Source organism: Cucumis sativus, chromosome 3, assembly GCF_000004075.3.
Source record: "Cucumis sativus cultivar 9930 chromosome 3, Cucumber_9930_V3, whole genome shotgun sequence".
Classification (NCBI taxonomy): Eukaryota; Viridiplantae; Streptophyta; class Magnoliopsida; order Cucurbitales; family Cucurbitaceae; genus Cucumis; species Cucumis sativus.
Genome location: NC_026657.2, coordinates 24,478,248 through 24,501,451, shown reverse-complemented (window position 1 = coordinate 24,501,451; position 23,204 = coordinate 24,478,248). Strand labels below are relative to the sequence as shown.

The 23,204-nt window shown below is 32.2% G+C and overlaps 2 protein-coding genes and 3 long non-coding RNA genes across 8 annotated transcripts; all 5 read left to right on the top strand.

Annotated features, from left to right (window-relative positions):
* Nucleotides 1–338: 338 nt before the first annotated feature.
* Nucleotides 339–2,644, top strand: LOC105434924. Its single transcript, XR_969042.2, has 4 exons — nucleotides 339–720; nucleotides 826–1,106; nucleotides 1,620–2,057; nucleotides 2,136–2,644. It is a non-coding gene; the product is annotated as an uncharacterized LOC105434924 (long non-coding RNA).
* A 1,626-nt stretch (nucleotides 2,645–4,270) lies between these two features.
* On the top strand, nucleotides 4,271–8,836 carry LOC101214428 (cyclic nucleotide-gated ion channel 1). 2 transcript variants are annotated; one of them, XM_011653301.2, is made up of 7 exons: nucleotides 4,271–4,379; nucleotides 4,706–5,072; nucleotides 6,468–6,686; nucleotides 6,792–7,072; nucleotides 7,781–7,892; nucleotides 7,976–8,218; nucleotides 8,297–8,836. In XM_011653301.2, the coding sequence occupies exons 1-7, from the start codon at nucleotides 4,351–4,353 to the stop codon at nucleotides 8,669–8,671; spliced, it is 1,626 nt and encodes a 541-aa protein (XP_011651603.1). In that variant the 5' UTR covers nucleotides 4,271–4,350; the 3' UTR covers nucleotides 8,672–8,836. The 2 variants fall into 2 exon arrangements, with proteins under 2 accessions (XP_011651603.1, XP_011651604.1); XM_011653302.2 differs by lacking the exon at nucleotides 4,271–4,379 and having other exon boundaries at nucleotides 4,875–5,072; nucleotides 6,457–6,686.
* Nucleotides 8,837–10,954: 2,118 nt separating this feature from the next.
* On the top strand, nucleotides 10,955–13,359 carry LOC105435114. The gene is made up of 3 exons (XR_004215521.1): nucleotides 10,955–12,433; nucleotides 12,517–12,759; nucleotides 12,838–13,359. It is a non-coding gene; the product is annotated as an uncharacterized LOC105435114 (long non-coding RNA).
* A 634-nt stretch (nucleotides 13,360–13,993) lies between these two features.
* On the top strand, nucleotides 13,994–16,973 carry LOC116402561. The gene is made up of 3 exons (XR_004215002.1): nucleotides 13,994–14,254; nucleotides 14,723–16,527; nucleotides 16,634–16,973. It is a non-coding gene; the product is annotated as an uncharacterized LOC116402561 (long non-coding RNA).
* A 3,385-nt stretch (nucleotides 16,974–20,358) lies between these two features.
* On the top strand, nucleotides 20,359–22,484 carry LOC116402753 (cyclic nucleotide-gated ion channel 1-like). 3 transcript variants are annotated; one of them, XR_004215364.1, is made up of 4 exons: nucleotides 20,359–20,557; nucleotides 20,680–21,185; nucleotides 21,796–22,014; nucleotides 22,121–22,484. XR_004215364.1 is itself a non-coding variant. In XM_031882815.1 (3 exons), the coding sequence occupies exons 1-3, from the start codon at nucleotides 21,137–21,139 to the stop codon at nucleotides 22,160–22,162; spliced, it is 321 nt and encodes a 106-aa protein (XP_031738675.1). In that variant the 5' UTR covers nucleotides 20,573–21,136; the 3' UTR covers nucleotides 22,163–22,484. The 3 variants fall into 3 exon arrangements, 1 of the variants encoding a protein (XP_031738675.1); XR_004215363.1 differs by having other exon boundaries at nucleotides 20,360–20,557; nucleotides 21,785–22,014; XM_031882815.1 differs by lacking the exon at nucleotides 20,359–20,557 and having other exon boundaries at nucleotides 20,573–21,185; nucleotides 21,785–22,014.
* The last annotated feature ends 720 nt before the right edge of the window (nucleotides 22,485–23,204 follow it).

Sequence of the window (23,204 nt, the reverse complement as noted above, 5' to 3'; positions counted from 1 at the left end):
TTATACAGAAGAGATACAATTTAAATCTTAGGATCTATTAGAGAACATGAAATTTCATCTCAATGCTTGATTTAGCGCAAGGAGAGAAGTATGCATCTTTTTCAGATTCTAATTTCTAACATCTATTGAGATTTGGAATATGGGTCGTGAGAAGAAATATTCATTTCTCGAATCTTCTGTTCAATGGACATAAAATATAATCCAATTCTTTGGGTCTGTTCATGACAACCAAATCGCAATAAGAGTCTATCAACGAGTTTGTCATTAATACATTTTAATATATTTGCATTTTTTGGAAGGTCGACATAGCTTAATTATTATCTTTCATGAAATTACCAAACAGACATAAAAATAAAGGCATGGGTTCAAATAGAAGGTTTACAGCAAAAAAACTCAAAAGTCAAGCCACACCCAACTAATCTGCGGCAAAAATGATACAAATGATCATCAAGAAGTACCTTCAAACTTCAATTCTTAACATTGACAACATGAAATGTGCAGATTATCCTTGTAGTAGTCTTTACAAGTAAGAAAGGTATCAAATATTTCGAAAACAAGTGGCGACTGATCTATCTGCCCCTCTTCCAATTTGTCCCAAGAATCATCCGAATCTATGTGTTATGTAAGAAGCTTTCCAGGAGTGCTGCTCCTAATGACATAACAGTAACCGGGAAGTTCAGAGGCACATTCAATTTCCTTCTCTTCATTCTTGCCAGTCATGTATGTTTCTTTACCTTCCGTTTATAAAAAATGGAGATTTAGTGTTTTAATGTTCTGAATGATCGTATTTGTTTTGAAGCTGTTGTATTTTTTTCGTTTGTGAAGGTGGTTGGAGCATTTTGGTACTGCTTCTCAGTTCTAAGAGAACTGTATTGCTGGCAAAGTGCATGCAAATTTAACAGTGGATGCAAGGTGAATTCATTTTCTTGTGAGGATATCACAAGCAATGAACGGTTTGTTGATAATTTTTGCCCTATCAATCCACCTAATCCAGCAATATTCGATTTTGGTTTATTTCTTAACGCCCATCAATCTGGTGTCACGAGGGTAAATGATTTTCCCGTAAAGTTATTATGCTGCTTCTTTTGGGGACTACGTGCATTAAGGTTTGAAACTTTTCCTTCTCAACACATCTCTGTTTCTTCTTCATTTTAAATGGCTATTACCTTAAGCATCGACTATTGGTTTGAGTATATGTTTTTTACGAGGACAATAATCTACAACTCAACTTAGAACTAGATCAAATGGTCGTCTGAGTTTACAAGTTCAATAATCTCATTATATTTTTTTCCTCTGTATGTGTTGGTCTTCATCATCAAAACGTAGTCTGAGCAAATACGGGGAGAGAAAAATTAGACTTAAAGCATTCCAAGTTTGAGATTATGTTAGATCTGTTAGACCACCACCAATCCATGCTGGTTAAATGATAATGTTCTCGAGTATGAGTACCTTTCGAATATATAATTTTTAAACGATAACTCGAAGTAACTCTTCTTTGTTGAAATTATGAGATCACTTTTCAACTTCCAGAACTCTCATCTGGTACAAATAATTTCCTTGTTTAGAAGAGATTGAAATGTGATAGTATCATCTCATGTTTGGTCGAATTCAATTTGCAGCTCATTTGGGTCCAACCTGACTACAAGTAGCTATGCATGCGAAAACATCTTTGCGGCTCTCGTTAGCATTGCTGGGATACTTCTAGTTGTTTATCTTATCGGCAACTTGCAGGTTTGTTAAAGATCTTCTCATCGAATATGTAAACCTCTCCTTTTCTAAATGAGTAACAAAGAAATGGGTGCATCATTAAACAAGTATATCTGCGATCCTCGACTTTAAGATTAGAGGAGAAAAGGAGGACGATGCAAAAGAAAGATGGTGAAATAGATTTTTGGATAGATTATTATAAATTTCAGAAGAAGAAGGAAATCAAGGAGTTTGTGAGAGACAAGTTTGGGTGGAAAAATGATGTCAATTTAAAAACACTGCTCGACGTGTTTTCGTCTCCATTCGTTGAGGAGATAAAGAAAGAACTTTGCTGCAATATCCTAAAGAGGGTGAGTTTTGCTTGGTACATTTGTTAAGTAAATTGTTCGAATAGAAACAAATGACCTTGATCAATGTTTCATTGGCAGGTTCCAATGCTTAAAGAATTTGAAGAGGAGAAGTTAGAAGAGATGATGAAGGATATGAAGCTAATGATTTTTGCAGAGCATAACTATATTATTCAAGAGGGGGAGCTTGTTGAGCAGATGCTATTATTCACGAAAGGTATGGGATTGAAATTTAGCAAGAGCATTGGAGCTAGAACAACGATTAGCACGTTTGGAAAAGGTGATTTGTTTGGGGAGCAGCTACTGATTGGGCAGTGAAAATTCTTCATGTGTCTGAAATTCCTTTGTTCGAATGTACACTCAAGACACAGACCCAAATGGAAGCTTTCGCTCTTATAGCTATTGATCCACAATATCATATCAAGTGGGACACAAATACATATAGGTTAAGTTTAAAGTTTAATTTCTCTTGAATTTTATATTTGTGTTCCTATGTTATAGACTAATTTAAAACGAGCGAGAAAAGTATTTATGTGAAACTTGGATAACCCAACATCTATCTAATTTGGATATCTTATCAAGTTGTCTAATCATAATTTGTCATCTTACAAATTCTGTTTTTGAAAAATGTTGGGACAAGAAGCCCTTCAAATATTTTTACAATGATATGATATTGTTGACTTTGAATATACACTTTCATGACTTTGTTTTCAGTACCATGACAAAAGGCTCCATACTGATTGAGATAGCTGTCCACACTAATATGGAACTTTTTTGGTACTCCTAATAATCTCCACTTCGAACAAATTACCACTTTAAGCCTTCACTCAAAGTAGTCGGTTCACACAAAACTGTTTCACAGCTCCCACCACAAGAGGACTGATGGGCGATTTTTTTTTCTTTCTTATTTGCTTTCTTTGATCCATCCTTACTTATTTATAAGAGAGATGTGAAGATAGATCGGGTGATTTTGTTGTGAATCTTATCCTAAGACTAAAACTAAGCATGGTATAGATCTTCCTAAGATGAAGGAAGATACTGGAAGATATTCTTTCAAACTATCCATTTGACAATAAAAATATAAAATAAAAAAAAAAAAGATAATTTCTTCAAAGTGAATATTTTATATATATATACATTAGTAATAATTTTACTTTTTTATTTTTCTGAAAAAATGTTCATTGAAGTGGAAGTGGAAGTGGAGAGAAGTTAAAAGAGATGATGAAGGATATGAAGGAGGTTTTTGCAGAGCAGACCTATATTATTGGAGAGGGGGGAGCTTGTTGAGCAGATGCTATTGTTCACGAAAGGGTATGCCATTGACATTTAGGAAGAGCACTGCAACTAGAACAACTATTAACACGCTTTAGGATAAGGTGATTTGGTTGGGGAGCAACTACTGGATTGGGCAGCCGTAAATCTTTATGTATCTGAAATTCCTTTTTCCAAATGTACTCTCACGACACATACCCAAATGGAAGCCTTTCCTCTTATGGCTATCAATCCACGATATCATATCAAGTGGAACACAAATACGTATAAGTTAAGTTCAAATTTAATCTCCCATCAATTTTATGTTTGTGTTCCTATGTTATAAACTAATTTAAAACTACCAAGAAAAGTATCATGTGCATCTTGGACAAGTACCCAACATCTATCTTATTTAAAAAGACCCAAAAAGAGTCCAAATAAAACTTAGGAGCCAAAATTGACCTATTCCTTTTTTAAAAAAGAGATCCAAAAAAATCAAAATTAAACTTAAAGACCCAAACCAGTTGGACATGTAAGTGTAACACACCAAAATTAAATTAACTTATTGAATGAAGAGAGACACCAATTAGTATTTTCTCATAGGTTTAGAAGATTTGTAACATTGTTAGTCAAAATAAAAAATTACATAAATTTGCAATACCTATCATTCAATCAGGAACAAATAATATTTATATTATATTACAAATGGTCAGAATATCAAAATCATGGTTTGAGTTCCAATTATAACCTCTTAAATTTTTTAATTTCTTTTTATATAAAGCCCCCTAAATCCACCATTATATCCAATATAACAATTTAAAATAATCATGGGTTAAGGACAAGCTGATGTACCTACCATTAAGACCAAGTCAATTTTTAAAAGGTTGTCATTTTTGACTAGAGCATGGACTTTCTCAATATACAAAATGGCAGTTTGTATATCTATCAAAACATATATTCCTTCACTAATTTCAAATTGGGGTATTTATATTCTTGACTCTTCAGTTGCCTCCAACACTTGAAGTTCTCAAGAGTTGTAGTCCAAATGGCCAATGCAAACAATATTACTTCCAGGTTGGTTCTCTTGTTTTCATTTTTGTTTTTCTAAATCTATTTCGAAGTTACAACCTTTACTTTTTGCCATTATTTATTATTACAGTTTTTCTTTTCTTTCTTACTAATATTTTCTTATATCTCTTGAGTTCTAACAAGTACGAACACAGATACTTAGATAAGGATTTCAATCTCATGCCTCATACAGAATATAGAAAGAAATAGGGACTTGTGTTGAACTTGGTAAAACTCGTTTCAATTGAACTTCGAAAGTTTGTGAACTGAACTCCTTTGTTTCTCCTTGGTTGAAGATGAACTCGTGTAATTGTTGTATGATTTACATGCAGGACAAGCTCGGAAGATCAAGAGCACACAAAATTTGTACTACGATTTGGGTTTCTCATTTCATCTATAATAGCTGTCTGCCTCGATGTTTTGTTCTTCTACATCTACTACATAGACGATCAAAGAAAATGCTTCGCCGTGGACAAAAAGATAAAGAACGCAGCCATTGGGGCCAGGACAGTGACGGACTTCATCCTTCTACTCGAAGTCGCCTACAAGGTCTACTCAAGTTCAATACTTGAATTATGTCCCAATTCTAAAACGAATGTGGCTCCTCTGACTTTCTTCGGACGCCTTGCTGATGTTAGCAAAAGGGTACCATGGATGAGTGTTATTGTCGACTTTTTGGCTCTGCTTCCCCTTCCACAGGTTCTTCTTCAATACTTTATGTTCCTCTTATACCATTGCCTATTTTGGATCAAACCCCATCTACTTTTGGGAGTAAACTCGAGTGTTAATTCATTTTCATTGGCATACTCATAACACTTTTGATCTTCACTTCTTGTGAATTCCTCTACAACATTTAGTTTTGTCATTGTCTCTTAAGACTTATATAAAACAGATAAAATTTAGGGAAATTTCATTAGATGTAATTACACATCTTTTTGCCTAATCTGTCTTTAAATTTTCTATTTTTATAACTGTTTCTTGTTTCTTCGTTTTGTTTGAGATTCATTTTTTATTTTATTCACATTTAATTCAATTAAATATCAAACAAAAATATATCCTCCATTAAACATAAAAAGTAAAATTATCAAACCTAGATAGGAAGGTCTTCTTGTAATCTTATGGAGAACTAGATGAAGAATGGGATATGAAGAACAAAGCCAACAAGCAGAAGACGAAAACCCACAACGAAGAGGATCAAAACCCACGGCAAAGAGGAATACAAAAACTCAAGGCTAAAACAAAAATCTAGCAAAAACCCATAAATTCGGTGAAACCCACAACAAAAACACAATTCACGCAAAAAGGAAAAGAAAAACCAAAATCTACTAAAGAGGAAGGCGTCGTGTAGAGAAAGGCGATGTGAGACGAAAAGAAGACAACGAAGACGATGAGAGAAAGAGGAAGATAATGGTTATTTGGGAAAAACGATGGAGACAAGAGGAAGAAAAAGGAAACCACGTGGAGAGTGGTTATTTGGAGAAGAAGATGGAAATGAGGTGAGAAAAAGAGCTGAGGAGAGGAAAATGAAATAGAAGTTATGTAAATGGTTTTAGGTCAGATAAGAGTATTATTAAAGTTGAAATGAGTGTTAAGTTATAGGTAGAAGAGATTTGTTGTAATATAAGTAACTCTTTTTAGTCCTAAAAAATAATCGGGTTTAATTTTCCTTAATTATGTTTGGTAGATTCCCCTGAATTAGGTGACACGAGATCAAATATTGGAATCTTCCTTATATCTCTTTATGATAGATACAATGGAAGCAATGAATGAATATATCAGAAATTCTTCATAAAAATAAAATAAAGAAGTAATCGGATTACAAGTTCTTTGCAACATAACAGCAAATGCAAGAAGTGAACAAGGAAGAGGACTTGTTCTTTTATAGTGCCGAGAAGATCTTTTCTTTAGAGAAAAGGGAATAACTTTTTTAAGGATAAAAGATTCCTAAATATGAGAAGAATTGTTTATCTATTATATTTTCTTTAAATATTTAAATACTTAAAGGAGAACTTTTATCTATTACCTTTAAATATTTCTTTTAAATGATCACAAGAAGTACTCCAATTCTTAACATTGACAACAGGAAATGTGCAGATTATCCTTGTGGTAGTCTTTACAAGTAGGAAAAGTATCAAATATTTAAAAAACAGTTGGCGACTCATCTTTCTGCCTCTCTTCCAATTTGTCCCAAGAATCATCCGAATCTATGTGTTATGTAAGAAGCTTTCCAGGAGTGCTGCTCCTAATGACATAACAGGAACCGGGCAGTTCAGAGGCACATTCAATTTCATTCTCTTCATTTTTGCCAGTCATGTATGTTTCTTTACCTTCCGTTTATCAAGAATGGGGATTTAGTGTTTTAATGTTCTGAATGATCGTATTGGTTTTGAAGTTGTTGTATTTTTTTCGTTTGTGAAGGTGCTTGGAGCATTTTGGTACTGCTTCGCAGTTCTAAGAGAACTGTATTGCTGGCAAAATGCCTGCAAATTTGACAGTGGATGTAGAGTGAATTCCTTTTTTTGTGAGGATATCACGGGCAATGACTGGTTTGTTGATAAGTTTTGCCCTATCAATCCACCTAATCCAGCAATATTCGATTTTGGTTTATTCCTTAGCGCCCATCAATCTGGTATCTCGAGGATAAATGGTTTTAATAAAAAGCTCTTATACTGCTTCTCTTGGGGGCTACGTACATTAAGGTTCGAAACTTTTACATTTGCTCCTCATGATAAATGGCTATTACCTTAATCATTAACTATGGTGTGAGTTTATGATTTATATGAGGATAATAGGCTTCAACTCAACTTAGATCAAATGGTCGTTTGAGTTTACAAGTTCAATGATCTCGTTTCATTTTTTTCCTCTGTATGTGTTGGCCTTCATCATCAAAACGTAGTATGAGCAAATAAGGGGAGAGGGAAAATTATTTAAGATCCAAGTTTAAGATTGTGTTGATCTGTGAAGTTTCTTCAACTTCTAACCTCACCACCAAGCCATTCTGGTTAAATGATAATGTTCTCGAGTATGTTTGAAGTAACTGTTGTTCTAATTAATGAGAAGGAAATGAGAAAGATGGGAAGTATCAATTTCATTCTAGAAAATAGATTCCACAAAGTTAGCAACACTAATCCTACTAACTTCACAAGAATATAGGAACTTAGACTTGATTACAACTAAAATTAACTTGATAGAAACTAGGAATTAACTAGACCAACTCAAAAACTAATTTACAGTTTGAGTTACTAACTTTCAAAGATAGCATTTTTAAATGATAACTCGAACTAACTCCTTGTTTATTGAAATTATGAGATCATTTTGGAATCTCATCTGGTACAAATTACTTCCTAGTTTATAAGATAATGAAACGTGATAGTATCATCTCATGTTTGATCAAATGTAATTTGCAGCTCATTTGGGTCAAACCTGACTACAAGTAGCTATGTATGGGAAAACTTCTTCGCGGCTCTCGTTACCATTAGTGGAATACTTCTAGTTGTTTATCTTATCGGCAACTTGCAGGTTTGTTAAGATTTTTTCATCCAGTATGTCAACCTTCTTCTTTTCTAAATTAGTAACAAAGGAACGACAACATCATTAAACAGGTATATCTACAGTCCTCAACTTTAAGATCAGAGGAGAAACGGAGAACGATGCAAAAAAAAGACGCTGAAATAGACTTATGGATAGATTATTATAAATTCCAGAAGAAGAAGGAAATCAAAGAGTTTGTGAGAGAAAAGTTTGAGTGGAAAAATGATGTAAATTTGATAACATTGCTCGACGTGTTTCCATCGCCATTCGCTGAGGAGATAAAGAAAGAACTTTGCTGGGATATCCTAAAGAGGGTGAGTTTTGCTCGGTACATTTGTGAATTAAATTATTAGAATAGAAACAAAAAACCTTGAACAATGTTTTATTGGCAGGTTCCAATGCTTAAAGAATTTGAAGAGGAGAAATTAGAAGAGATGATGAAGGATATGAAGCCAATAATTTTTGCAGAGCAGAGCTACATTATTCGAGAAGGGGAACCTATTGAGCATATGCTATTGTTCACGAAAGGTATGGCACTGACATTTAGTAAGAGAACTAGAACTAGAACAACTATTAACACTTTAGGAAAAGGTGATTTGTTTGGGGAGCAACTATTGAATTGGGCAGCAGGAAGTCTTCCTGTATCTGAAATTCCTTTGTCCAAATGTACTCTCAAGACACAGACCCAAATGGAAGCTTTCGCTCTTAAGGCTATCGATCCACAATACCATACCAAGTGGGACACAATTACGTATAGGTTAAGTTAAAGTTTAATCTCCGTTGAATTTTATATTTGTGTTCCTATGTTATAAACAAATTTAAAAGGATCGATAAAAGTATTATGTGCATCTTGGACAACCCAACATCTATCTTTGGACATCTTATCAAATTTTTCAATCATATGTCCACACTTATATGGGATTTTGTTTGCACTTCTAAACAAATTACCACTTTAAGCCTCCACTCGAACTAGTCCGTTCAAAGAAATCTGTTTCACTCCCACCATGAGAGCTTGTTCTAAATCCAAAGGCACCTCTTGTTCATCTTGGGTTACTTGCTTACTGGAACATAAGCACAAATCACAGTTGTTCTTATTACACTATAGAATACAAACAAGGCTCATCTAACAAAGGAGTCTTATTCTGGTTTTGGGTTTGGGAGTGTTTTCTTTGGTAAGGAAAGCGAAGGAGAAAGCGGAAGAGGCATACAAACTTTGTTGGCGTTGGGAGTATGGGAAGTTAAAAAAGAGTCAGAATTGATGGTGAGAGACATATCTATTATCTATTTATTTATATCATTATGGTAATTTAATTTATTTTTTAAAAAAGATGAGCAACTTAAAAAGGAAAATTCAAACAAACTACGTGATTAGATTGCAAATCATGGACATAGTAGACACTACAATTTGAATAATTATAGATTTTCGATCAAGTTTTACATGTAACAAAGTGAATCATCTTATTTTAAGTGATCGTGGAAAAAAGCAACAACTTTCAATCACCTGTAAATAAAAAAGTTTTTTTATATAGTTGATGAAATCATATCATTTAACGAATTCATGACCTCTAAAACAATCAAAATCATCGAGATGAACATATTCCAATTGGTCTTGGATATACTTGCCACATTTCATTATTGCTTTAACAATCTTCACTTTCTTGCGTAGAGAAAAAAAGCTTCAAGCCAATAAGATGAAAATATTACAATTGGTCTTGTAGTACCCAATCCAAACCATGGTAAATTTCAAGATTTCAAAAGCTCAAAATTCTAAGAGATAATCGTGGAAATAACACATTTTTAAATAGCAACTTAAAAAATGACAAAAATTTAAAGTAATAAGAAATATAGCAAAACCGTCACCTACTTTTTTTTTATTTTTCTAATTATATTAAACTCGAATCTATCTGGGTATAAAATAATTCATATATATTTCCTAAATCTACTATTTAAATCTTAATTAAATCTGCTACTTTGTTGTTGAACGTTATTAACGCATCAACTTCTCCTAAAATAAGGTCAAATATATATATAAGATTTTCGGATATTTTATATTTTAAACAATTCATTAACAATAATACATCATATATACTTTTAATAAAAAATTGAATTTAAATTTTAGATCATTCCCCCGAACAATGCCAATTATATTATATTTGAACCAATTTATTCAATAATACATCATTCATATATATATATATATAATAAATTTTGAATTTGAATTTTAGACTAGGTTCCTTGATTTCAACAAAATTTACCATTATACATATTTAGTTTTTAGAAATTGCATTAAATGACAAAACAATTCAGTAATAAACAGTTTATAAACACATTTTTTTTTCATATTGTAAATTTGACAAAAAAAAATTTCATATTGTAAATTTGACAAATATTTTTTTATATTGTAAATTTGACAAATATGACAATAATCTGATTTTAAATTTACTATTTTTTGTAATTTTGAAAATGCTAATGATATGGGTTCTATTATCATAATAATTTTTTTTGCTATTTTTTTAAAGTTCTCTATTTTTGTGTGTGGATTTTTATTAAAAATTTATGTTTTGCGGCAATTATGTAGATTTTTAAAAAATTAATAGAAAAAGTTTGATATAGGAAAACATTTTATTAGTATTAATTTGTTTAGATAATATCCAAATTTAATTCTTTATTAACAAAAAAAATAATAAATTCAATTTAATCCAAAATATTGTTTAGCTCTTTAAAAATATTTTTATGGTTAGTAAATAAATATATTTCATCAACCTACCTGAAAATATTTGTTTAAAAAATATAAGAAAAGTATAAATTTGAATAATTTAATTTGTTCCATTTGTTTTTTCTTAATTTAACAAAATAGATTTATTCGTTAAATTGATCTCATTTGATTGTGTTGATTATTTTATAGAGTTACGGTATATTTATATATACTACCTGACAAATATTATTCTTTTCAGATTATTTCTACAGTATTTGATATAATATATAACATATGTTGCTGACACAATTAATTTATTCTTTTAAATAATATGATAAACTATATACTCGTTTTATATCATGATTACATATTCAAATATTAGTATTTATTTACTCGTATAATCATATACTTTTCCAATCCAAAAAACTTAAGGTTAAGATGGATTTGTTACAAAACCAACAAGAAGAACGATTTTTTGAATAGTGTCATTTAATCATAATCATTGTTGTTTAACTAACGAAACTTTATACTTATAATAACCAATAGAATTAAGATTTTTCAAACATAGTATATGTAATATGAATGATGTTATAAACAGCATACTTGGGACAAAAACAAAAAGGTAAAAGTTTTGGTCATCAAGATATAGTATCATTCACAATTTCATGACATCAATGTGTGTATGAAGCCAATTTGTGTAAGCATATATATTGTTACAAAATTAAACACATTAACATCAAAATGACATAGTTTCAAATACAAGATGCAAATGCGTGCTTAACAAAAATAGAAGCTTCAAAATAATCAAAAGTTATCTAAACAATTTAAGTTAAGTTGGTGATGCAAAGACTACCTCATAAAATCCAACAAAACAAAACAAGCAGTCAAAAAATCTAATTTCAAGAACATGTACAACTTGGCCGATGGAATATCTAGAGGATTGTTCTCATCATTTTTATGGTTGGTGTTGCTATTCCTTCGATTACATCTATCCTTATACCTGTTGTTTCTGTCACTTCCATCAGTAGAGGTATTGATTTTAAGTCTTTTCATCTTCGGCCTTGATACCCCGTGCTTCGTTTTCAATGGACATCTTCAACATTTCTGATTTTGTAACTTGGGTTGTGTTGTGTTTTTCTTTGGGTATACGTACATACTATTAGGAATCCATGAATGTTTTATTTTTATATTGAAGTTTTTGGGTAATGATAAATTATTCTTCCTTTGTTGCTCTGTTTTTCAATCATTGACTGAGAAAAAGGTTACTGATTTACTCGAAAACGAAAAAAGGAAAGTTATACAATATAAGTTAATAATTATTTCCCTATTTTCGTTACTAAACTTCATTTTATATTTTATTATATTAAATAATATTACTAAAGGTTGATAACTCCTAAGGGGCCGTTTGATAACTACCTCATTAAACTTAAAAGATCCAAGTTTGAGATTTGCCGATGATCTGTTAAGTTTTCTTAACTTCTAACCTCACCCCCTCCCCATGAGACCACCACCAAGCCATGTTGGTTATAACATTCTCCAATATATTTGAAGTAACTTTCAAAGATAACATTTTTAAATGATAACTCAAATTAACACTTGTTTGTTGAAATTAGGAGATCACTTTTCAACTTCCAAAACTCTCATCTAGTACAAATAACTTAAGTTTAGAAGATAATGAAGTGTGATAGTATCATCTCATGTGTGATCAAATGCAATTTGCAGCTCATTTGGGTCAAACCTGACTACAAGTAGCAGTTCATCTGAAAACATCTTTGCGGCTCTCATTACCATTATTGGGATCCTTCTAGTTGTTTATCTTATCGGCAACTTGCAGGTTTGTTAAAGATCTTCTCATCCAATATGTAAACCTTTCCTTTTCTAAGTCAGTAACAAAGAAATGACTGCATCTTTAAACAGGTATATCTGCAGTCCTCAACTTTAAGATCAGAGGAGAAACGGAGGACGATGAAAAAGAAAGATGGTGAAATAGATTTCTGGATAGATTATTATGAGTTTCAGAAGAAGAAGGAAATCAAGGAGTTTGTGAGAGACAAGTTTGAGTGGAAAAATGATGTCAATTTGAAAACACTGCTCGACGTGTTTCCGTCTCCATTCGTTGAGGAGATAAAGAAAGAACTTTGATGCAACATCCTAAAGAGGGTGAGTTTTGCTCGGTACATTTGTTAAGTAAATTGTTAGAATAGAAACAAATGACCTTGATCAATGTTTCATTCGCAGGTTCCAATGCTTAAAGAATTTGAAGAGGAGAAGTTAGAAGAGGTGATGAAGGATATGAAGCCAATGGTTTTTGCAGAGTATAGCTATATTATTCGAGAGGGGGAGCGTGTTGAGCAGATGCTACTATTCACGAAAGGTATGGGATTGAAATTTAGCAAGAGCACTGGAGCTAGAACAACGATTAGCACTTTTGGAAAAGGTGATTTATTTGGGGAGCAGCTACTGATTTGGGCAGTGGAAAATCTTCATGTGTCTGAAATTCCTTTGTTCGAATGTACACTCAAGACACAGACCCAAATGGAAGCCTTCACTCTTAAGGCTATTGATCCACAATATCATATCATACCAAGTGGGACATAAATACGTATAGGTTAAGTTTAAATTTTAATTTCCCTTCAACTTTATGTTTGTGTTCCTATGTTATAAACTAATTTAAAACGACCGAGAAAAGTATTTATGTGAATCTTGAATAACCCAACATCTATCTTTGGATATCTTATCAAATTGTCTAATCATAATTTGTCATCTGACAAATTCTCTTTCTGAAAAATGTTGGGACAAGAAGCCCTTCAAATATCTTTATAATGATATAATATTGTTGACTTTGGATATACACTTTCATGACTTTGTTTTTGGTACCATGACAAAAGGCTCCATACCGATTGAGATAGTTGTCCACACTTATATGAGACTTTGTTCGCACTCCTAATAATCCTCACTTCGAACAAATTACCACTTTAAGCCTCCACTCGAATTAGTCCGTTCGCACAAAATTGTTTCACTCCCACCACAAAAGCTTGTTCTAACTCCAAGGCACCTCCTCCTTAGTCGAACACAACACTACTAGAAAAACTACCTACTATAACATTTGTATACATCCCAAATTGAAAAGAGAAAAGAAAAATCTGTTACGAATGCTAAAAATTCACGTTTTTGGTAGGAAAATAAGAAATTTTTTGAATTTCACTTTTCGTGACGGTTATTTGGTGCATAAAAGATACAAAAAAATAATTTATTTAATTCATTAAAATAAAATTCATTTAAAATTAAAAGTATATTAAAATCAATTTTTCCCTAATTCTAAAAACATTAAATATTTTTTTATTAAAATAAAACTTATAAAATATCTCAAAAACTCTTTATCTACCTCCTTCTCCTTCTCCTTCTCTTGTTCTTGTTCTTCTTCTATTCTTCTTCTTTTCTTCTTCTTTGTGGAAGATCCATGCATCGCCCCTTGTTCTCTATTTTTTCTCCCTTCCACTAACCATCTCCCTCCCTCTCTCATGCATGTCGAGAACGACGCGACTTTTCGTTAACGACACGCCCGAAATCCTCCTATTTCTCTCCTTTAGTTGACGCCACCACCCAACACCCTTGCACCGCTGAACTCGCTGGTGAATCTCAGCCACAACGTGCGGTAGGTCGCTGGAGATCAAGCCCATCGTGGTCTGTCTCCATTCTTCGTTTAGATTCAATTTCTAGAGTTTTCATTTTCACTCTCATTTTCTTTTCATTCTTCTTCAAATGCTTACATTTTACCCACAATATAAAGGTATCCAATCAAAGTTTCATTATTTCTATTGTTTGTATTTGTACAGTGTATTAACTTCAAATGCCTTCATTTTACCCACAATGTGATATATGGATGGTTCTTTTGATGAAAACCCCCTCATTGTTTTTTCTTTTATAGGAGATAGGAGTTTGTTTTGTATATCATCCTATTCAATATTGTTGTTTACGATCATTTTTCTAATGTGAATCTACATTTTTTTTCTTTACGGTTGGTTGTGTGATGAAGCATTTTGGTAGCTTACAATGTGTTTGATGAAATGCCTCAATGAAGCATTTGGTTGATTTTTAATTGATTTTTGTTCGTTTGAATTAGGAAATCAAGGCCAAGGGAGATTTCATGGCTATGGGCTGAAGCTTTGAGAAAAAGAGAATGAAAAATGAAATGTGAGATTATAAACTTTGATGATGTGTAGGGTCTTTTTGTTTGTCTATGCATTTCCCAAGTGAATTTGAGTACTTTTGATTTTTCTATTAATCTTTTGTCTATGGTTGCTTTTGAATTGTATCGTAATTGCATGATAATTATAACATAAACAAACTATCACTACACCAAATGTGCCTTTTAATACCATCCAACCATAGCATTTTTATTAACACATTATAAAAACTAAGAAAAAAAAAGTGAAAAAGCAAAATATTAAAAGCAGGAAAATTTTCATTTCTTTTTTTAGGGATTGCCCGTGTTACGCTTTCCCCGAATACTCAATTTCATTTTTGTTCGTCCACACCCAAAATTCCTCTCTTCAATTTCGTTTCCATTTATTCATGCTCCACCCTCAATTCGATCATCTCTTCAATTCGATCTCTCCCTACATTCACTTTCGATTTTGTTCGTTCACGCCTATTCAATTTCATCTCGTTGTAGATCTCAAAACTTCTCTTCGATTTCATTCACGCCCAAGGCCAGAAATTTTCTCTCTTGTTAGTTGGTGTATTAGAAACTAATTTGGGTTATTTCAATCTTCAAATCTAAAGGACTAACAATAGTCTCGTTGTTCTCTCTTCATCGTCTCTATGTCGTTCAAACTTCTATTTCCTGGCTTCAATCTGGGTCTCTCTTGGTGGTGGTATATGGGTCTGTTGATTTTCTTACCCTTTTTGAGGTTTTGGCTTCGTGGGTTGTTATTGGTTTTGTTTCTTTGTGAATAACAATGAATGTTTGGGGGATTTTTTTTAATGAGCGATTTGTATGGGGGTTGTGTTTTGCAAATGATGTCTTTCTTATTTCAAGAACAAAAAAAGTAGCAGCTTAGCTAGCTGTGTAACAATCTCCACATCAGTGACAACTTTGCCCATATATATGCAAATCCATATTTTTCCTCATGGGAAATGTCTAATTGTTCTTCACAAGTGGATAAATTTTATATATATCTACTTTCCATTTTGATTAATTTTCCATTTAAGGTACAATCTTTGTAGTTGCTTACTCTTCACATTAACCTTTGCTGAATTATATTGTTCTTTGTTTTTAAGTTCTTTAGTGAGAGGTTTCCATGGCCATTGTGTAGCACAAATTGAAAATGGTGAAAATAATGGCTTACAAGCTTTGGAAGAGTCTCTTTTTGTTATGTAATTGGATTTGTTTCTTTGTTTAGTGTGTATAATGTCTAACATTTCAAGTTTATCTAACAATATATCTCATACCAATCCACGTTTAATATATCTCCAATCACACATTTTAAATTTAAGACCTTTCATTATTTTAGTATTTCAAAAGTACATAGTAAATCAAAAAGTGTATTGAAAGAGAAATTCTACTTGTACGTCTCCTCACAATAAATTCTACTTGTACATCTGCTCACAAGAAATTTTGTTGCATTTAGTTTGATGACTCCCTTTGGTTTTGCTAAGTTTGCAAAACCTAAAACCTAAAACTGGTAAAACATATACTAAATTTTAATCATTCTTGTTTTGTTATTGTTGCAACTATCCCATATAATTTCTTCCATTTTAAGCTACAACGTTTTACTATAAATTATGATATATTATTCCTTCAAAAGCACACAAACAAATACAAATCTTCCAAATCATATAATACTAACCCACTAGACACATTTGATATGGTGAAGCCCTCAACAAAGTTTGCTCTCTTGTTCTTAATGTTCTTCATTATCTCAGGTATATATAAATCCATTTCAATTGTTTATAGATAATATATTTTTCCTTTTCACAGTATTATTGTTATCTTATGATCTTATGACAATTAACAATTGAAATATTTCAGAAACGTTCGTGGTAGATGCCAGAAATGTCGTCAACATTCCATGCAATAGTCGTATTGATTGTTCTGATCCATGGGACTGTGATTGTAAGCTCAACCTATGTTTTTGTCATCCACATGGATTGGAAAAGAAATTTCTTCACAATGCCCTTCCTGAACATTTGAGAGAAGAAAAGACAACGCCGCTCCTTAAAACATAAATTAGAAATTAACATATATGTATTCTCCCCTCCCAATTTAAGATCTACATATATAGCTCATACATGAAAAGAAATGTACTTTTACTACAATACACACATAAGTAATATATATATGACTATTATTCTCTACAAGAACAATAATATATGACAACATAAACAATCTTATATCTATATACTCTAACAGTAAATAAATCTTCTATTGATCCAAAGGTTGTGTATTGTTATTATATTAGATGAATTCAAGAAATATTTACTGTTAAGTATGTATAATCAATAAGGAAAAAGAAACCATATATAATCTAACAACTCAGCTTAAACCATTTTATTGGCAAAAGGAAAGATAATGCTTGAAATTTGATGCAGGGAAAAGAAGGTCATTATGTAAGAAATTGTTATAACTACATGGAATAATTCTCTCCCTAATTTTAATTACAAGAATACTCTCCTACAGTTTCTTTGTATTACTCACAACCAAACTACAATTTGAAACTAGATAATACTAAGAGACAATTTAACTAGAGTTACAAGACTTTGACTTAAAAGTGTTTACAACTAAGAACGGTTTGAAACTAAAGCTATAGATGCTTTCTTTCTACAATGTTAGGAACTTGTTATGGGTGATTTAGTTTTTTGGCTAAAGGGAATATAAGCAACAAAACAAAGATGGACAAACTATCGAACCAAGAAAACAATAGTAAATAAAAATGCAACTAGGTTGACAAGATGAAATGGCCATAAGGAAAAGGATTAATTAGGCTTTTAGCCAAAGTAATCCGATCACCCAGACTAACCTTCTTTGTTTAGTGAATTGGATTGTATTCCAACCTATTTTGACCTTGAAAGGAGGATGATTTTAGTAAAAAGCCCAAACCAACCATTTTGGTTTTGATCTTGGCCAAGGATGAGGTAGAGGCCAATCCTCGAAATTTGATGAAAAAGGCATGCCAAAAGTACATGTGCCCTTACCCATTTAGCTTAAGAGGTAACCTAGCTTATCTGGAATGATTATGAAACTCAGATCCTAATCCTAGTTGGACTAAGATAAAACTCATATAAAATCCCCTACAATTACATCGTTATGACCACTTCATATGAGATATCTAAGAAGTACTTTGATGCTAAAGTCAGGAATGTGAACTACAAAATAAAGAAGTTAAATGTTGTCTATGTCTATTATCACCACCATCATTATATAAAACGACAAATCAACATTCACTCAACTGTAACTTACTTTTGAAAGAAAGCATAAATGTTTTCTTTTACGAACATGATATTTCAAGTGTATCGTTCGTATATAAGATTTAAGACATGAGTGAATAAGTAAATACTAGAAGTAATTAGACATGAATGCGTATGTATCAACATTATATTTAACATCTATCAACACTATTAATTTCAAATGTATCAACAATATATCTAATACCAATCATTCAATCAACAATCACACATTTTAAATTTTGGACATTTCATTATTTTAGATTTTTTTTTTTTTTTGTATTTCAAAAGTATAGTAATTAAAAAGTGTATTGAAAGAGAAATTCTACTTGTACGTCCGCTCAAAAGAAATTTTGTTGCATTTAGTTTGACGACTTTCTTAATTTTGGGTTTTGGGCCAAACTCCCTTTGGTTTTGCTAAGTTTGCAAAACCTAAAACCTAAAAATGGTAAACATATACTAAATTTTAATCATTCTTGTTTTGTTATTGTTGCAACTATCCCATATAATTTACTATAAATTATGATATATTATTCATTCAAAAGCACACAAACAAGTACAAATCTTCCAAATCATATAATACTAACTACTAGACATTTGATATGGTGAAGTCCTCAACAAAGCTTGCTCTCTCGTTCTTAATGTTCTTCATTATCTCAGGTATATAAATCTATTTTAATTGTTTATAGAAAATATTTTTTTTTCTTTTCGCAATTATTGTTATCTTATCGTATGACAATTAACAATTGAAATATTTCAGAAATGTTCGTGGCAAATGCCAGAAATGTCGTAAACATTCCATGCAATAGTCGTATTGATTGTTCTGATCCATGGGACTGTGACTGCAAGCTCAACCTATGTTTTTGTCATCCACATGGATTGGAAAAGAAATTTCTTCACAACGCATTTCCTGAACATTTGAGAGAAGAAAATACAAATTAACATATATGTATTCTCCCTTCCCTATTTAAGATCGACATACATAGCTCATATATGGAAAGAAATGTACTTTTACTACAATACACATAAGTAATATATATATATATGACTGTATTTCTCTACGAGCTAAGAACAATAATATATGACAGCATAAACAATCATATATCTAATATACTCCAATGTTAAACAAATCTTCTATTGATCCAAACGTTGCATATTGTTATTAGATAAGAATTCAAGAAATATATATAATTACACTGTATCTTAACATTAATCTTTCTCGACATCGAACTACTTCATCCTAGAATGAAAAGTACATATCTACAAAACTTAAAAAATGTGCCTAATACTTAAGTATATATACTTAAAGTTTAGGAAATTTTTTTTTGCAAAGGTACAAAAAGAAGGGGAAAGTTTAGGAAATTTGTTAAACACACTAGGACATTTTAAATGTATTTTGAAGTTTACATTAAAAAAAATTATAATATTTAAAGAAAGCAAACGATATTTGGATATACTACATATTATGTGTTATTGGAACAAAAAATGAGAAAGAGTTGTGCTAAATGGTTGCTAACATAGAAAAGAAAATTTGAATGAATAATGATAAGTCCATGGTATTATATTAATTAGGGATTGCACTACTCTCATGTTTAATGTATCTATGTATTATAGTAGTAATATAGTGTATGCAATAGAGATGTTTGTTTGTAGCAATATGCAGCAACGAGTAATGATGTTGAATAGATTTACATGTAATTTTAGGTTTAAATATTACTTCAATCTACGTCATTTTTTATTTTTGTTCATTTTTTATTATTGTGTTTTCAAAATATTTATTTTTGTACCGTAAACTTTTAGCTTCATTTATTTTATTTGAGATACCATTGAAAAATGTCAGATTTCACTCTTTAAAAATAAAATAAAATAAGAATGAAAGAAAAAATGACCGTTTTTAAAAAGTTTAATGTGTAAAACGAACTAACATTTTCTAAAAGTAAACGGATTAAAATGAACTAAACTTGAAGAACTTTTGTTTAAGCAATATTTTCTTTATTTTGGAAGAACAATATAAATTATAACGTCAAAATGTTGTTAGTTACTTTGATTAAAATTAGAGTTGAATTATAAAATCTTAATTTCAATAAAGTATGATTTAAAAGTTTAATGGCTGGATGGAAATAGAAAGTAATCCATATACTTATAGGAAACAAATTGTGATGAAATTTTTAAAAGTGCGTTTAGAAAAATATAATTAAAAAGATATATAATAAAAGAATTTATGATTGATGGTGAACTATAAGAGAGAGGTGTGTGTCCATAGAAGAAAAGACATTTGATCAGCCTAACACTTCTTTTTTCACCAAATCAAAACACTGTTCTCTTCCCCTTTTCGGTTTACATATCCTAAATCAATTCAAACAATTTTTTACAACAAAAATAATAAAATCAAATAACAAACATAAATTAAATGTCCATATCTATATTGATCTTCACTCTTCAGTTGTCTCCAACACTTGAAGTTCTCAAGAGTTGTAGTCTAAATGGCCAATGCAAACAATATTACTTTCAGGTTGGTTTTCTTGTTTTCATTTTTGTTTCTCTAAACCTTTACTTGTTCAAATTATTTGGTACCAGAGAGTTTCTTTTTCTTTCTTTAACAAGTATGTTTTCTGACTTCTAACAATTACACAGATAAGGATTTCGATCTTACGCCTCAATTAGAATATAGAAAGAAATAGAGACATGTGTTGAACATGGACTCGTTTCAATTGAACTCGGAAAGTTTGTGAACTGAACTCCTTTCTTTCTCCATGGTTGGAGATGAACTCGTGTAGCTATATGATTTACATACAGGACAAGCTTCGAAGATCAACAACACACAAAATTTGTTCTACGACTTGGGTTTCTCCTTTCATCTATGATAGCTGTCTTCCTCCATGTTTTGTTCTTCTACATCTACAACATAGATTATCAGAAAAGTCAAGAACGCGACCATTGGTGCCAGGTCGGTGACGGACTTCATCCTTCTACTCGAAGTCGCCTACAAGGTCTGCTCAAGTTCAATACTTGACTTATGTCCCAATTCTAAAACGAATGCGGCTCCTCTGACTTTCTTCGGACGCCTTGCTGATGTTAGCAAAAGGGTTCCATGGATGGATGTCCTTGTCGATTTTTTGGCAATGCTTCCCCTTCCACAGGTTCTTCTTCAATACTTTATGTGATTCTTATACCATTCTCTATTTTGGATCATCCCCCATCTACTTTTGGAGTACACTCCAGTGCTAATTCATTTTTATTGGCATACTCATAACATTTTTTTTTATCTTCACCTCTAGTTAATTCGTCTAGAACATTCAGTTTTGTCATTGTCTTTTAAGATTTATATAGAAGAAAGACAATTTAAATCTCAGGATCTATTAGATAACATGAAATTTCAATCGCAAGGAGAGAAGCATGCATCTTTTTAAGATTCTAATTTCTAACATCTATTGATTTTGGGAAAATGCGGTCTTGAGAGGAATATTCATCCATTCTTCTGTTCAAATAGACAAAATTTAAATCCAATTCTATGAAATATATTTTGTTATATTTGCGTTTTTTTAGAAAGGTTGCTATATGCTTAATCATTATCTTTCATGCAATTACCCAGAAATAAATATGAAGTCATGGGTTAAAATAGAAGGTTTACAGCAAAAAAAAGCTCAAAAGTCAAGCCACACTTAACTAAACTGCGGAAAAATTATGTAAATGATCACAAGAAGTACCTTCAAACTTCAATTCTTAACATTGACAACAGGAAATGTGCAGATTATCCTTGTGGGAGTCTTTCCAAGTAGGAAAGGTATCAAATATTTTAAAAACAAGTGGCGACTGATTTTTCTGCCTCTCTTCCAATTTGTCCCAAGAATCATTCGAATCTACCTGTTATGTAAGAAGCTTTCCAGGAGTGCTGCTCCTAATGTCATAACAAAAACCGGGCAGTTCAGAGGCACATTCAATTTCGTCCTCTTCATTCTTGCCAGCCATGTATGTTTTCTTTACCTTCCGTTTATCAAAAATTGAGATTTAGTGCTTTAACGTTCTGAATGATCGTATTGGTTTTGAAGCTGTTGTATTTTTTTCATTTGTGAAGGTGGTTGGAGCATTTTGGTACTGCTTCTCAGTTATAACATAACTGAATTGTTGGCGAAGTGCCTGCAAATTTAATAGTGGATGCAGGGTGAATTCATTTTCTTGTGAGGATATCACGGGCAATGAGCGATTTGTTGATAAGTATTGCCTTGACAATCTGGCCAAATTCGATTTTGGTTTATTTCTTAATGCCCAACAATCTGGTATCAGGAGGGTAAATGATTTTCCTGCAAAGTTATTGTTGGAATTCTTTCCTTTTTTTCTAGGCTTTTTCCTTGTTAGAATCCTAGAATAATTATGGAAAGATTATGGGGATGTATTCCTTATTTTCCTAAATCTTTTCCTTTTTTATTCCATTGTGTACTCTATTTATTCTCCCCTGTACCTATTGTTTTATTCATTAGAAAATAATAACAACAAGCAATCGTGGTTTTTCTCCCGGTACTCGGGTTTCCACGTAAATTGGTGTGAACTCGTTGTCTCTCTTTTCAATATGATATCAGAGCGGGACAATGAAAACACCCTAGAAACCCAAAAAAACCAAACCACTTATGAAAATCAAACAGAAGGGACAGCCATCAATTTTAGTGCTGCTGTAGCTGCTGCCATCGATGCTCGGATGAGTGCTGCCATGGACGAATTATTAAGCCGGCTACAGAAAACGTCCGAAAATAATTTTTTGTCATTACCGCAGTCGTCTGCGCCGTCACCGGACCACCACGCGCCGCCACCATACCACCATGCGCCTCCGCCGGACCACGACGCGCCTGGTTTTCTTCCTCAGACGGCGCCGACCATCCCATCTGTCCAGCCCTTTTCTTCGTCTGCGGCCTATATTGCTCCCCACGCCCCGATTTATGTTCTGCCATCTAATTCCAATCGGCTACCACCGCTTCTGCCGTCAAATCTGTATGGCCAGCCACCCAATGATCCTAGCTACCATCCCGATGTTAAAAACTCTCAAATTCACTCAACATTTGAGGTTGGTGAATCTTCGGCATATTCCAACCGTAACGTGCAAGCTTCCTCGGGACTAGTTCATCAACAATTGGAAGGGCTTCGACAACAGATAGCAGCACTTGAGG

Bases quoted from the DNA above. Each gene is read 5' to 3' on its own strand.
- LOC101214428 (XM_011653301.2), top strand. From the start codon at position 4,351: ATGGCCAATGCAAACAATATTACTTCCAG. The intron at 5,073-6,467 runs GTTCTTCTTCAA...GGAAATGTGCAG, and splicing joins CTCTGCTTCCCCTTCCACAG to ATTATCCTTGTGGTAGTCTT. The intron at 7,893-7,975 runs GTTTGTTAAGAT...ATCATTAAACAG, and splicing joins ATCTTATCGGCAACTTGCAG to GTATATCTACAGTCCTCAAC.
- LOC116402753 (XM_031882815.1), top strand. From the start codon at position 21,137: ATGGATGGATGTCCTTGTCGATTTTTTGGCAATGCTTCCCCTTCCACA. The intron at 21,186-21,784 runs GTTCTTCTTCAA...CATTGACAACAG, and splicing joins CAATGCTTCCCCTTCCACAG to GAAATGTGCAGATTATCCTT. The intron at 22,015-22,120 runs GTATGTTTTCTT...TCATTTGTGAAG, and splicing joins TCTTCATTCTTGCCAGCCAT to GTGGTTGGAGCATTTTGGTA.